Source organism: Triplophysa dalaica, chromosome 17 (assembly GCF_015846415.1).
Source record: "Triplophysa dalaica isolate WHDGS20190420 chromosome 17, ASM1584641v1, whole genome shotgun sequence".
In the NCBI taxonomy this organism is placed as follows: domain Eukaryota; kingdom Metazoa; phylum Chordata; class Actinopteri; order Cypriniformes; family Nemacheilidae; genus Triplophysa; species Triplophysa dalaica.
In genome coordinates, this window is record NC_079558.1 from 17867204 (window position 1) to 17884130 (window position 16927).

Here is a 16927-nt window from a genome sequence, read left to right on the forward strand (position 1 = left end):
TTTTGTTGTTCTTTATCTGCATGCGTTTAAACGTCCTGAGTTGAGCGTGAGGGGAGTCAAACCCAACCCAAGACATCATCCCCTCAGCCCTTCTTAACCTGCGACTGCTCTCTCTTTCTTTCTCTCTTTCTCTCTCTCTCTCTTTGTGTGTTTAGAGTCAGTACAGTTTTAAGAACATGGTTGATGGTGCATCTTCTATCTTGAATGGGTATATTTGTACACAGTAAGTGCATGTTCTTTTTTAATAATGAGGATGCAATATTTTCAGGTTATGTGATCATTTAACATGACTGTATGAGTGCTTTTGGTTCTTTTATGTTTAAAAGAGGTTTCTGTGTGCGTAAAAACCTGCAAAACTCATGATTGCTCTAAGCTTTGGCTGTGTTTGTTTAAGTCTGTGTTGGTAAGATGATCCGTCTGCTGTGAGGCTGCTTGAAGGGCTTTTTGATGGAAAGTTTCATTGTGACATCATGAGAAACAGGATGAGATAACAGCGTCCTGCAGAGAACACTTAATTTCTCCTGCAGTCATAATCGCTTCCAGCTTTACTCTGTTACTGTTCGCTTCAGGCTGAAGAACAGCGGAGGACGTTCATGTTCTGTTCAGGGCTCCGTGTGTAAATTACAGGTCATTTCAGAGACTGAACACAGTTCTTGTCTTGGAGTGCTGCTGTCATTTAAGGAAAAAAGTTAAACCAAATTTAAGCAAATGATCATACTAACATGGAAGAACATTTAATCGTAAACTTTCCAATTCTGTGTATCCAATCTCACCTTGTATATTTATTAGGGCTGTCAAACCATTAATTATGATTAATCGCATTCAAAATGAAAGTTTGTGTTTACATAATATTTGGCTGTGTACCGTTTATAATAATATTGTATTTATAAATCATTCAAATACATGCATATAGAAAAAGAAAATATTTAAATGAACAAACATTTGTAAATAATTTAATAAAAAAAGATTTCCTAAATAATTATACATGTATGTGAATGTGTTTATAAATACAAAATTAATATCCACACTACACAGAAATGTATTACATAAGCACAAACTTTTATTCTGGATGCGATTAATCGTTTGACAGTCTTAATTTTCCATACAATACAATACGGCTGTCGCAGGGTCATTACCACAATATCAGTAAATACAGTTAATAATATTGCGGTTATTGTCAATACACCTCTATTATAAATGAGAACCTCATCATGTAATGAATGTAAAGTCAATCTCGGCAGAACATTGTTTTCATTCTCTGTGTGACTGAAGTATAAACAACACTGCTAGTGTACGATCTCTGGCTCTCTTTTAGTGTTTGCCTTCTCAAACACACGGGCCAGGGAATTGTGATAAGCGCTGGTAGAGCGCGTCCAGGGGTTTGTTCAGACGGCCCCATGTGAAATTCAACAGGAGATTATGAAACGCCGGAGCCCCACCTCTCTTGACGCTGTGTGCCAGCACGGCCCTCCTGAGAGAGCGGGGTCACAGATCCTCAACCTGCTGCCACGACCGGCCTAAACCCGCATGTGACTGTTGCGTAAGCAAAGCTCCTGTGGACTTGAGGTTTTAGGGATGCAGAGCTCAATTGAAAAATCTGAAAATATGCATGAACAACAGTGAGTAAACATCCAGACTTCATTTTGTATTTTACGTAATCATTTTGTTTTCATCATCACTTGCTGAAACTGAATGTGTCACTTTTTTGTGTGTGTGGCGTTTCTCTATTTCGGTCTCTGTGTCTGTTTTGTTTTACACTGAATCATGTGACTAACATGAGATTTCAATGGGTTCAGGTCCGTATCGCCAATCATTGTTGTGTGCGGTTTGTTGAGCAGATTTAGGGTCCCTCTGGGGTTCAGTTGAATTGTGGGAACTTTCACGCAGCCTGTGCTGTGGATGTTTAGCTATTGTCATTCTTCTGTTCATGAGGGTCTCAGATGAGATAAGCAGCTCTTCTGTGGAGCAGTGTGAAGTGATGGATGGTCTGCTAGACCTCACTCTCGGTGTTTAACACCAAAGATCTCATTTAAAATTGAAACATTTAAACTTCTAAGTGAAAATATTGTCTCTCAATATTTCATCATCTCTTGCGGCAGAAGTGTTAAAGCAGCTTAACCGAACTGCACAGCGCTGAACCGATATCTGCACAGCTTGACATCACCAAACATCTAAAACAATGCTGTGTGCTGGCTAAACACGCTTATTGTGTGCATGTACATATGAACTGTGTGTTTTAACTAGACGAGAACTTGTGAAGAGGTCAAAATGTTTAGAGCAGTCACGTCCTTAGTGTGAAAGAAGAATGAAAAATCTGTTTTCAAATGTGTAAGGCCGTTGTCAGACTTGACTTTGAGCATGCTTTTTGTCTACCTCATTTGTAAGTTGCTTTGGATAAAAGCATCTTCTAAATGACTTAATGAAAATGTAAATGCATACGAAATTCGTTCGGACGGTGTTATGAAAATGGGTGGACGCGATTCCTCTATTTATAACATTTCTATACGTCACACTGAGCTAGTGTTATATATTTTGTTCAGCTGAGTACTTACAATATCTCAAATGTTTCCAACTTCTTGTAGATCATGGGAAATCGGCATTCTAAACAGTGACTCTGGGCTGTGTAGTCGCCTGTCAATGGCATCATATCCACGTTCCCCTTTTTTACCGCCTTGACGTAGGTTTTTACAAAATGCACCTTTAAGTGGCTTAACAAAAGTGACTTTGACATATTAAAAGTTCTAATAACATTAGATGAAAAGGAAAATTATTAAGTCATATATATAACATTACTTTTATTCAATCAAACAGAAATGTTTTTCTAATAAAATAAAGCTTTTTATAATTTTCAACTAACTTTTCCGCCCACATTAGCCAAATGAATTAACTAGTCTTAATAAATGAGCAAAGCATATTCACATCTTGCATTCGCTGTGGTTCACTTTAAATAATGGGTCTTCAACCGGGGGTCCGAGGCCCCTAGGGGGTCCACCATGGACCGGCAAGGGGCCTCCTAATTATGGTTTACTCAGGCAATCAAATACTGTCTTTCTTTCAAAACTGTAGGTTTAGAATCAGTGCACTCCGATAAGGTCAGTGCAGCCTATGCATGAAAGGAGTTGCGTGCAAACAAAGTGCATTCTCATATATTTCTGAACTTCTTTTGAAATTTGTTTAAGCTGATAAGTGCTAATTTGACAGACAAATGACACCACGCAGTGGATAGTGAACTCTGACAAAACCTGATGGTGCACATCAAATAAATTGCCCCAAAAATAATGCGGACTAGTTGCATGCTTCTCTCCTTTGTCTGATATGCTTTTCAGAAAAAACTTGTGAATTTCCCTGTAACTGCTGCGACACGAGAAAGACTACGGAGCTCAGAGTTATAAAAGAGCGGTGTGTTCTGCAACACACAGAGAATTGGGGGAAAAAATATTAAACTTAAGACAGCATGCTTTAACAACAGAATGCATAACATCTGCACTGATTTCTTTCGTATCTAGAGACAACCTCTACCTCCACTACAATAGGGGTTGTGTATATCTCGTTTAAGCCTCAATAATAATTAAATAAAAATCTGGACAAGTAAATGTTTAACTGTCCATCTCACAGTAAAATATAAATATATGATGCTGCAAATCCCTTAAAATAATCACACAATCTAGATTAACAATAAAAATAATATACAGAAAAGTATGTGTGTGCAACAATAACATGCATAAAAGTGCTAATGTAATGTCTTAACATAATATTGCTGTGACATAAAGGTTGTTTGAATTTAAATAGCTTTTTTTACACATTTAGTATAAGGGGGTCCCTGCTCCATGCATCTATCATCTAAGGGGTCTTTGACTTGAAAAATGTTGAAGACCCCTGGTTTAAATGATTCAATGATCTCTTATATTCGCTGGTGACTGAAAAGTTCAATTGTTAAATGAATCTGATCAAATGAGTCATTCTTGTGCGAGTTGTTCTGAACGCAATGTCTGTTCATTCTGGCGAACTCGCGGTGTACAGTATACGCTGATTCAACGATCCAACTGCACAGCTAAAGAACTGACAATGATGTACGTCATGTTCATTTAAGAAATTTCAAGAAATTAAATGTACTTGGATGCAAAAACAAACAGCAGCGAAACACAGTCAAGCTCTTGTTATGCAACTCCTCAGTGTGCTGATAACGAACAGCGGCTCTAATCTGCAATAAGCATTTCTTGTGAAGACACCGGACATAGTTTTGGCGAGAGTCTGAGGCGGCACGACATTTGACGGAAGCGGGCGCCTCCAAATTCTCTATGCAGGAAAAACCCTGACAATCGCAACAATCGTCCTGCCCAAAATTATGCAGAACATTGAACTCATATTTGGTTTAAATGCAGCATTAGTGTAGATGTAGCTTTAGTCTCCATGTGTTTACTTCTCAGGTACCCGTGGACTCCTGGATATTATTTTTCCACTTCAGCGTTTTTGATTAATGCCATGATCCTTTAGAGGAAAGCTTTTACATAAGTGGTTTTCTCATGATAAGAAAATTTCTATCAGCTCAGATATTTGAGCATCAGTCTGGCCAAGCAAAATTAATTGAGGTGATTGGCTGAAGCAGCATCGTCTGGAAAAGAGGGACAACGCTGGCGCGGGCGCAAAATATTGAGTCAGTTATGATGAAGGCCAGACTTTCAACCACTGAGGGGGACGTGAGGAGGGGTCATACAGTATAAGACCTGGGATCAGATCAGGTTTTGTTGGCCCTCTGCCTGTGTGCGAATGGCTTGTCATGATGAAGAAATGTTAAACCTTTTGGACTCGGGTCAGTCCTGCTTTTAAAGTCTTGGTGTTGGTCTTTGAATTTTAAACAATGAAAATAAACAAGAAAATCTAAGTGGCAGTCAGAGTTAAACAGAATTTAGGACCCGTTTACACTTATTCAGATTGCTGTTTGATTCGATTTACACATTCCATTAACATTACCATAGAGTATATATGCGACACTGGACAACAAAACCTTAAAAAGTCTTATGGGTCAAAATAAAGTTGTATACATCATCTGTAAGCTTTCCATTGATGTATGGTTTGATTGGATAGGTCATTTCCAAGTGTTTTAACACTTTCTATTGGCTTATTGCTGTAACAACCATAGTGGCGATTTGATGGACCCGAAAGATGAAATTCTAAGCTTTGCATAGATATCAAACTTGAGTAAGTAATTCCCAAAGAGCGGGCAACTGCGAGTGAAGTTTGAAGGTATGTTTCCGGCCATTTTTGTTAGCAATTTGGTTGCATCCACTCACAAAAATAAAGTTTTTATATATTTATGGTAGGATATTTACAAAATATCTTAATGGAACATGATATTTACTTAATATCCTAATGACCTTTGGCATAAACGAAATATTGATCATTTTGACTCATACAAAGTTTTGTTGGCTTTTGCCACAGATATTCCTGTGCTACTTAAGACCAAGGTCCAAGGTCAAATATGTGAATGCAGTTGCCTTTACTTATGTTATGATGATGCTGAGCAGTGATATCTTTCCGTTGAAGGTTTTCTTATGTGGCATAGGATTTGGCCGTCTCATCTGTTATTGGTCACTGAACGGGATGAATCATATTTTACATACATGTCCTGAACTCCAGATCCATGAGATATGACCAAGTCTCATCTTGTATGTCTCAAAACCTTGTGTCATTCACCTGTTTTAAACTTGTGCTGCACCGTAATATCCTTCTGGTGACCAAATACCAGTGTGCTAACAACTATTTGGAACTTCTTAGCTACAGCATAGCACCACCCTGGCAACCACCCAGAACACCCTGGCAACATGGTGGTGACATATACTCCCATAATTACAGTATGGGTGGGAATCATCACAGGCCCTGCGATACAGTATTGTCAGCATTTGGTTAGCATCTGGAAGATCCTTTCATCCAAAGTGACTTATAGTATATCAAGGGATTCAAACTAACAACTTTTATGTTGATGATAATCTTGGCAGTGAGAGTAACTCACTCTTGCACTTGAATCTGAGGCATTTTTAATGTTAATATAAAAATGTTGAACATATTACATCTTTCTCCAAAAGACAAGATTTATTCATTTGGTGCGTTTACAAAAAACGAGTGTTCCTGTGGTTTATTTGGTAGGATGATGTTTTAACAGAACAAAGGTTGTGGGTTTGATCCGGTTGAACGTACAAACTGATAAAGAAATGTATATATTGAATGCACTGCTTAGCGTTTGGGATAAGTGTCCGACAATTTCATAAAAATGCAAGCTGGGCATCAAATTAATTACACATTACATGACAGTTGAGTTTGTTTTAATCAGACAACAATAGACCTAGTCTATGCAATTTAATTTAAAACTGAAATCTGTAATGTTTTTGTAAAAAATAAAATGTTTCAAGTAGGCCTACATCAATTTTTTTATTGAAAACAGTCTCCTTATATTACCCCAATTCACAACAGTAGGCTTATAATAATGACATAAGTTTACTAGGTACGATTTTGCAGGAAATTAAGAGTTAATTTGCAATAACAGTTTTAAAAATCATGTTTTGTATTGTGCATTCCAAGTAATATCAATCAAACAGTTGGGTTGTTTTGTTAAGGTTATCAACTCAAATAAAAATGCAACTAACTACAATAAAACAAAACACAATAAAAACATAAAAACAGAACACATGATTTTTGTTTATTTTTAATAGTTATCTGTTTTTGCAAATAAACTCTTTAAATGTTCGATGTAATTTGACTTCATTGCTCACAAAGGGAAATATAGTGAGCATCCTTCAATTTAATGTTTCAGACAGAGATGGCGATAGAGAGGCAAAAGTTACAGACTGAACTTATCAAACTCCTCGTCATAATTTAAGAATAAGCCTTTATTTTTATTAAAAATATGACGAAGCGATTGCAGCTTAGTGGTATTATGATGTGCATGTCTACAGGACAGTGATTGGCTGGAGAGGATTTCCATATTTCTGCGTCTTATTATCTGATTGCTCATGTTTATTCTCTCTTCCTGTTGTATTCCTTCAGTCCTGAATTTTAGAATTAGAACTATTTAAATGTTCTATAAATGTGATTTTTAGACTGCATTACACCATTCTGAATTATAATTCTTTTTACATTTTGAACATTTACTAAATAATATTTTGGCAACCTCAATATTTTGTTTCAGAATAAGATTATATTATGTATAAGAAATCAGCTGGGTGACACTGACAGATGAATGAGCGAACTGTCAAACACGCTGAACTCAGGTCCTGATTTGGCTCTTCTTCTCTGTGACCTTAAACCACCCGTCCTGTCCACTACAAACTCACTGATGATGTGTGTGTGTGTGACAGCTGCAGCGTGGAGGGTACATGACGCTCTTCTCTAGAGCTCTAGAAGGATCCTCAGGTGACCCCGTATCAACCCCGTGCTGAATCACGACAGCGAGCTCGGGGAATAAATCAAACTCTGTTTCCAGTCAGCAGCGTCACTGACCGTTTGCGCTTCATTAGCAGTTGATTAATGTGCAGGGTTTCATTAAATACACTGCTTTACATGAACCGACTGTCACCGCTTTCATGGGTGTTATTACAATACAAATGAAAAGATGACTTGATTGTTGTGCAAATTCAGCTGTGTCGTGCAAATGAGACGTTCAGTCGGGATTTACTGTAGATTCTGGAGGAGAAGATGTTCTCTTTATACGTCTCGCAAGAATAAAATCATTTTAACAAAAATCAAGGAATAATTCTGTAGTTCATACAGAAAAGAATGTTGTGCAAAGTCTCGTGGTGAATAAACAAAAGAACGGGAGTCAGTGAACACTACACATGTCCTGAAGTCGTTGATTTAAAACATCATGTCGATCAGAAACAATGGTTCAGATCTGAGGAACGGAGATCACAATGATCAATGTGGTTTTATAGGAATATCCGTTTAAAGAAAATGAATCCCAGATAAGCTTTTTCAAATGGACTTAATAATGCTGTTATCAATTGACTATTGATTCTTGTTTTATCGTGACCAAAAACGTTACGCAACTTTATTCCGCAAAGTTGTTGTGGTGTGTCAGTGTCTTGTAGTCTGCGGGGGACTGGATGTGCTGAGTACTGTACACAGCTGCTACATGTCTGTCATTCCTGAAGTATTCCTGCCGTTCCTGCGGGTCTACAGCCTTTGAGCCGGACCGAGACACTGACCCTCGTGGATAGAGTTTCAGACCAACCAGAGACTCGCTGGCCTCCACAATGCACCTGCTGGATCACTGTCCAGAGAACATCAAGACAGGGTCAGCGCCGAAGCGGCCCAAATACTTCCATATCCATTTACAGAGACGCGGTTTGGCTGCGGGACCCTCACAGTCTAAGCTGTGAATATTTCTCCAGTGAGATTTGATTGAATTTGTGAACAAAATGTAGTTTTGACTAATCTCGCCCGAAGTTCGATCAACTGAATTTGACGTGTTGGTTTATTGGCTCTTTGTCACGGTGGGTTTATATTGCATATTGTAATAGGGTTTTCGCAAACGCTAAGTTCTTCCCGGAGACTGTCATCACTTTACTCTTTGAAGGGCAATTAGAGGTGAGTGATGCACCTGCTGTCCCGGCTGAGGGTCAACGCCTGGGGCCTTTATTTCAGTGAAAGGGCCGAGAAGCACGTCATTCTTCAATGGATTTTTTTCAGGTTAAGGAATGCGTGCCACATTCAGCGTGTTGTTTTGGTGTCAGGTACTGTAGGGCACATTCTTGCATAGCAGTAATAATTGTTTGTAGTGAGCACTGATCTGATTTTACTCAACTTCCATGAATGAGTTTTCGGTCCTGGCTAGCTTTTAGTACTCGAGACATCATTATTGTGATTGGATGTGAAACTTTAAAAGCTTTAAAAGCAACCAGTGACTTATTTCTTACTTTATTTGTTTTGTGACTGTTGTTTTCTTAAGAGATGAATATGGGTTTGTCCTAAAATAAATCTATCAACTAAATGAATATAAAGGTCTATATCCAAGATGTGATCGGTACTTCTATTAGATCTTGTTTTTTTATAATATAACATCTGGCATTTTCTGAAGACGTGATATTGATCTTATACAATTATACAAAAAAAACATGAGTTAATGAGTGACTTCAATTGTAGTCACAATTACACACACGTTTTTGTTGTATTTGATTAGTCCCAAACAAATCCAGAACATTGTGCATTTATGAGCAACACATTACTATTTGTTACTAAATACATAAGAACGCTTAGAACACATGATTCTGTAATTATGACTTTTTAGTCTTATGTGGATCTGTAAGATGAATTTTAGGAGTGGTGGTCTTGCCTTGACTATTGATTCTTGTTTTATCGGTCTTGGTCTTGATCTCAGTTTAGGTGGTCTCGACTACAACACTCCTCCAGGCGTATATAATTAATTTGCTATTTTAATGAGTTTTTTTGTACATTCGTGTTGAAACTATTAATGAATGCCCTGGTAACCTACCGTTACCCTTACTGAGATTGTTCGAGCAGCCACATCTCAACATTCATTCTGGTTTTGACTTCAGGCGTCTGGTGAACGTGCAGATTTTAGTCCCATCGGTCCTGTTTAAGATCTGACATATGCAGACTTGGCTTTTATCATGAATGGGACGGGAAACCCATCCCATTAAAGAGTCATTATGAAGAAGGAAAGACTTCTGAGGATTGCCAACTCTGCAAAATCACAGAGTAGATAAAAAAATGTTGAAAAGTGAGTTCACTCGGTAATCATCCCATTGAAAAACCTGTACATGGCTCTTTCTTCTGTGGAAGGCAAAACCGCGACATTTCTCAAAATTTCTATATTTTTTGGGTTCATAAAATGGAAGTCAATGGGGTTCAGTTTGTTTATCAACATTCCTCAAAATATATTTTTGTGTTGTGCGGAAGAACGTGACATGACGTGAGGGGGAAGAAATGAAAAGAAAACTGATTACTATGAGTTGCTGTGTATTTGACTCCACATTGGGAAAAGCCTGTTTAAAACACTTATAAAACAGATATAATAGATTAAAAAATGCATCTGTTTTATGTGTATTAAACAGCTTTGGCTGCAAACGACATTATAGTATGTGAAGGATAATTGACAGCAGACAGAGGTTTACACCTAATGTACACATCAAATTAATAGAAATGCACACTCTTTGTGGAAATGAACACTAATGTAAATCATTCAATATCTATGAATCATACACGGTGCATGAAAATACATACATTTTCATGCACCGTGTATTATTCATATATTCTATATAAACCCTGTTTGGAAATATTTCATTGCAGCCCTACCCTTTGTGTTTTATTTTGCGTCTGACATGTCACTTTTATAGATCATTTTTTAACTTTTTTATACTTTTATATTCTTATTTTAGAAAACCACTTTTTGATTAGATCCGAAATAAAATTAAATCCATTTAATGACTCGTTTATCAAAGTGGCATTAAAGTTGGCATGGAGCTGAAGTTACGATCATATTCTTTACCGTGTCGTGATGTATATCTGATTAAAACGTGTCTAAAATGAGAGAAAATGTAGGGCGGAACTTCATTTCCCACATCAAGCACTGATTGGATGGTTGAAGACAGATTTGAATGCGAGTTCACAGTCAATGGTCAGGGATTATTCCCCACCGTCCTCGCTGTCGGCTCCCGCCTAAGATGAAATATCGCCCTCAAGCCATTCCTCATGACAGGAAGTGATGCAAAGTTTTTGATTAAAGATAATGAAGGCACGTGAATAAAAAATGCACCGATACGTACATTTTGAGATGATGATAACTGATCATTATTATACATTGGAAGCCGATGACCAATATGCAATTTCTAAATATTAATATACAATTTTTCTGAAACTGAAACAAAAGGCAAAAAGTGAACAACTGCTTTCATTTAAAACATTCCAAGCCTACTTTACACTAGTTAAACTTTTCTGGTGTGATGTTCATTTAATAAACAAATGATAGATTTTCTTCCAAAGATCAACCCAGAAAAGTGTTCTCAATGGCCACAAGTCTAACAGGTCTCAAGCAAAACATTTTTTTTGCAGCAATCTTCTTCCAACAGTATCCATTTGTTCCTATAATTTACACATTCATAAATATCTACGTGCTGTACTTACTGTACATCAACAATGTTTTGCTTATAACAGTAAGTGAATGACCACGGCAGAAAGTCAGTGATGTGTCTGGATGTGCACCTGAAGTGCTTTAACAAAAGAAATGATGAATAATTTATCTGCCATAATATATAGGCTTGATTATTATCGGGCCGATATGCAACACATTAAGAACAAACATTTATCTGGCGATACATATGATATGGTCAAAAATATATTGTGCATCCCTCACTTATAAAAAAACAATTCAATTTTGATTTCATGCCGTCTTTAGATATTTGTAGATCGAGGCTCACAATCAGTCTGTTGTTTTTGAGTTATCATGAGTGTACCACCTCAGCCTTTTCTTTCTCGATCCAAACCCCCCAATTTCTCATAAACACCACCCTGACCATTTCAAAAGAGCATTTCATCCTTACATAAGTGGGTTCACTCTTTATCTGACCGTCTCTGTGTTTGAAGTGAGGAAAATGAGAACGAGTAATTGACTTGCTAAGCGTTATTGAACATCTTTCATCCCCGTTGCCGTGGCAATAAGCTCCTGTATCCTCAACTGAGAGCGCAGCGCACCGTGCGTCCAATTACAGGAGCTTTCAAGGTCTTTCAGCCTCTGTTGCTTTTCTGAGGTTCTTTATATTCTCCCAAGACATTAACCTTTGCCATCTTGACACGTTTTCTCATGTCATATACGCACACCCAAATTAAATCCCCTCCAGGTTTCTTGATGCCCCTCTTGTTTCGGGCACTTCAGTTCAGCTCTGAACATCTGGCGCTGAATTCATTTACCCGATGAGAACGGCTCGCTGTTCAACAGTGTTTGGGGGTAGCGGGAAAGCTGGGTCAATCGGTTCTGAGGAAGACCACAGACAACGGCTGTAATGAGTTTCCTGGAGGCAGTCTGCTGAATTACTGTGCCGGTCATATAATTGAGAAATAACAGCTGATCACTGCAGAGCGAGAAGGTGTCTGTCACGTCACTGATGAGAGTGAATCTGTCCTCTCAATCGTTGACATTTTTGCTGTTATAATGTGTGTCTTTGTCCGGAAGATATGTGATGGAGATGGAGATGAGGTGGAGATGAAGGCTGATACACTGCTGAAATTGACCCAGTCCTTTGACACTAGTTGATTCCTCAATTCTTGCCTGTTATTATAACAATTTATATATGATCAGTTTGTGTTTAATATGAAATATTAGATTAGTCAGGTGATCTTTTTTTTTAAGTAGGAGACCACGATCTCCACATCTGAATGAAAGTTATAAGGATTATTACGTATGTTAGCTTTACTTCATTACAAGTCGAAAGATGTCAAAATGATATATTCTGTGAAACATTATGAATTAGCGATGCACCGATTCTAAATGTATCTATGCTTCTCTTAGCTTTGTTGCAAATCTGGCAAAGGCAAGGAGACCATTTTGAACCATTTTTATGTACTTTAACTTCAGATCACATGACCCTTATGACCCTTATTAGCCAATCATGGAGTGTAATGAGTTTCTCTGTCACTGTGATGTCTTGAGTTACAAAAGTAATCTTTTATTTTGTCTCTCAAGCTCTTTACTGTAACTTCTGATACATTCTGCTTCTATGAGAGTTTTTGCCTTTCGTGTGCTCATTTGTATATTGTGTTTATAATTGAACCTCTGTTTTGTTGAAACCTAAACGTTGTGATGAATGGAAAGCGCATCCTACAGTCTTGCCACACTCTTTTTATGGACAAAATTAACAAACAGTGCATTAAATCCAACTAGATTCAAAACTGTATGCTATTCTCCCACTACTATAAAAATTTTGGGGGTGTTGAGGTACATTAAGTGACCAGTCAGTCGGTCTAAGTGAAGATCTGTTACTACATTTTGGTTTATGTTCTCCTTTTGTCTCTCCTCTCTCCAGATTGATCATGTCATACCTGACGTGAGTGCTGAAGTCTTTTTCCTGCACCCATCCAGAAAGCTGCTCGCCCGTGTGGTGTCATGGCCGTGTGTCTCTCAGGAGCAGATTAGATTCTGGGCTTGTTCTCATAGAAACAGGATTGCAGCTCATCTGAGCGGAGCCCTGCTGGAGGCAACGGCCGCTCTCGGAGCCCGCAGTTCTCTGCCCAACTTCACAACGGGCTCTACAGGTCGAGCTATGTTGAAAGGTAAAAGATTCAATGGTTGGTTTATTGTTTAAGATTTGAATAAATCACAACTGGTTTCCCACCTATTAGTCATTTGTTTAGTCTAGTTATAATCCTCTAAACCAGTGGTCACCAACCTTTTTGAGCCCAGGACAAGATTTACCAGTCAAATAGTTGAAAATAAAAATAGCCCAGATTGAACCTGAACACTGAACCTCCAGCTTAAGGCCTTTTATTTCGCATATAATTGTGTGCCTATTTGAATTACCTGAAATTCTTTGTCCCACTTTCTGATGCAACTAAGCAAACTCTGTGACATGTAGGGTTGCCACTTTCAGTGTGCCAAAATGATGTGAATAGCACCAATGCAAAAGCCAATGCATTTCACATATGACAGCTTGACATTAAAGATGGGGTAACATGCTATTTCATGCATTCTGACTTCTTTACTCTGTTAGACATGCTGGCTTCTCATGCTTAATATGGTCAACTTGTTAAAAAAAAAAAGAGTTAGACGTATGATGTTGTATTTCTGTGCTCGTAGACTCCACCAGCACTCCAGCTTGTTTCATAATGTTTATTATAAATCGAAACAGGGATCCTATTCCTTTTATTGGGCAATTCTCTCAGAAAAGCACACCCACGCATCATCCACTGAGCGAAAGAGCACGCCCATGCACTAGCGTGAGAGAAAGAGCAGATATAACTCTGGATATTGAGATAGTTTGAAACCGCTAGAAGGCCTGGTCGCAGCACTAAAAGATGCGCATATCAACCGCACACGATAAGTCAAACTAAGTCATATGTCTGTGTTTTGTTGGCCATCGGAGTGTACATGCATGATGTAAACAGCACAAAGGGATTAATGCGATGATGTATTGTGAGCTTGTGCTGCAATTCCGTCCCCCCTGCATGCCTCCAGCAGCTCATCTTTTTCCTGGAAATAATCATTCAGCTGTATCTCTCTTTTATAAATTTGATCAAACTAAATACTCTTGGAAGATACGAAGTATGCTCTACTACTGTATGGATACTCAAGATCAATATGAGATTTGTAGAAAATTCATGTTACCTCATCTTTAAAACATGTGGATAAGAATAAGTTTTAAAGACCATTATTATTGAGGTATTTACTGTATAAAGAATTGTTTATTTGGTTAACTTTTATTAGGCTAAAGCATTAAAATGATGGAAATGTTATATACAGGCCTTAATAATATCAACAACGGCAATCATTAATTTTAAATCATTTATATACTTATTTTTATGTCTTTTAAATAATGATCTGTTTCACAAAATAACGAAAGGTATGACAATGTAGTATGGAATAGACTGTTATATGAGGCTACTCGAAAACATAAATAGGATGTCAGCAGGGAAGTCATCTCCCACATGAGATAGTACTGAAAACTGTGCAGTTTACCGTCACTGGCAGACCTGTGGATCCTTCACAATTACAACCATTTAAAGAGACTGTTGTAGTTCACAAAAGCTCATACATGCATTAGAGAAACACTGAAGAGCGATCACGCGCAGTCGCGCAACACACTGAAATGTGATTAATGATAACGGTCGTGTTAAAAACTGACGCAGAGAATCAGTATTTACACAGCCATGAAAAGATTTGAATTGAAAAACACACAACCGCTGAATGAAGTGAAAGAGAGATGCGCTTGCAAAACATTAATCCGGCACAGTATATATTTGTCAGTATTTTTCTTTCGGGATCGACAGTGAATGTCTCAAAGATCAACCACTGCTCTAAACGAAACAAAGTTTGGAAAAGCTTTTGACTTCTTGGTTTCCTTTTAGTGCATACAAACTGATTGAAACCAAAGTTCTGTGTTAGACAGAGCGGTTTCATGAAGTGGTGGGGACAAATTGGTTGTGGCAAGCAAACGGGATATTTTCCCACTGTAAATAACGCCTGTGTTCGAACGGATAAAAACGTCACGAAGGGACGTTCTGCTCTCGTGTGGACTTTATCTCTAAAGCTTATAAGCTGTTGTTTGTCTTCAACGTCTTTGTGGTTCTTCTGGATAAGATTTCTCACAATTAATTTTAATAGATCATTCCCTTAAGATCTGTGACGTTTCTTTCCCACATCCAGTCCGTCAACTGAAGCGAACTGTGACTTATTCATCCTTGTCCAGTTCTTCTCTTATAATTCACACAATGTACCTATTGAAGCACTGATTTCTGAGTGCCAGAGAAAGTACGGCTGTGTCTTTCTCCTTCAGAATTATGCTTTTTTGTTGTGTGAAATAATGGCCTTGCTTTATCGCTGTGTGGTTAAAATCTGGTTTCATCAGTGTAGTAGAGTAGGCGGGGTGAGACCGTGGTTCGAGTCCGGTGAGTAATTGTGAATTAGCGCCAGCTGTGCGCACACCGGCCTCGAATCACGTAGGAGATGGGAGCATATAAAAGGAACGAGCGACCGGACCGTCGAAGAGAGAGGACCGGGCCCGAACTTGTGTTATGTTTGTATTTATATTTATGTTCATGTTTTGTTCGCCGGCGGTCGTCCGTGAGGGGCCGCCGGCTGTTATATTAATTTATTAAATGTTTAAAATGTCTTCCGGTTCCCGACTCCTTCCTTCCATTTTATTGAGATGTGTTACAATCAGGTTACTGATGAAAACACCCCGTCGCCTTCATCAGGTGCTGTGTGAGCATCGCAGAGAATAGAGCAACATGTGTCTCTTCAGTCTTAACAACATGGTTCAGACTTGCTTTCATTTGTGAATTGTCAGACAGAGAAAAGGCGTCTACTCCACTTCAGTAATTAGATTTTGGCCGCAGAACCTTATCGCCTGGCTATCATCCATTTTAAGCGTAACCTGACAGTCTTTCGTGATAGATGGCCAAGCGTCTCTGTAAAGCGATCCGTATGACTCAAAACTTTCGGCCCCTGGACGGGTTCCAGCTGACATGATGACTGTGTGAGAGTGTGAGTCAGTGACCCTGGTATTCACAGCCTCATAATGAAAATCACCCGCATTATTTTCCTTTGATGAGCTGTGGGACGTCTCTCAAGGAATATTCTCACTGGTTTGAGGCTTTAGGAACTCTGGAAAGATGTTCTGCACATTAACTGACACACGATTTGGTTGGTTACAATGTGCAATTTCGAACATTTGATGGGTTGATTCAAATGCTTATCGTACGTCCTGAGAACCGCAGGTTTATTACAAACCTTTTTGACAAAATTTTAAATGCTTGCATGGGCAAGTGTTAGGACAAGCGACGTGGTTGCGCTTTGGGCAGGCCGAGTTCGAATCCCAACTCGTGGTCCATTCCCAATTCCCCTTCTATCTCCCACTTGGCTTCCTGTCAATCTCTCGTACTGTACTATGGAAATATAGACCAAAAATTGCTAAAAATCATTTTTAAAAAGTTGCTTTGAATAAAAGCATATGCTAAATCAATATATGCATTGTGAATGTAATACATTTATGTTAATTGAAATAAAACAATAAATACAATAGGCATAAGTACTATAAATAAAAATATTAACTGAAACTAAAATAAAATAAATGCAACTTGGCAATATAAATAAATAAAGTGCATAACAATTGCTAAAAATTTAACTTAAAATAAAATGATACAACATCAACAAAATAATGGCTTATTTAAAATATCACTAAAACTACTAAAATACTAAAAGAAA

General features: G+C 38.1%; 1 protein-coding gene across 1 annotated transcript in view; it reads left to right on the forward strand.

Annotated features, from left to right (window-relative positions):
- The window catches only part of plce1 (phospholipase C, epsilon 1), a 74023-nt gene that overhangs the window by 19962 nt on the left and 37134 nt on the right, over positions 1-16927 (forward strand). The window contains 1 exon segment of the mRNA XM_056770672.1: positions 13032-13278. Within this exon segment, the coding sequence (XP_056626650.1) occupies positions 13032-13278 (247 nt within the window).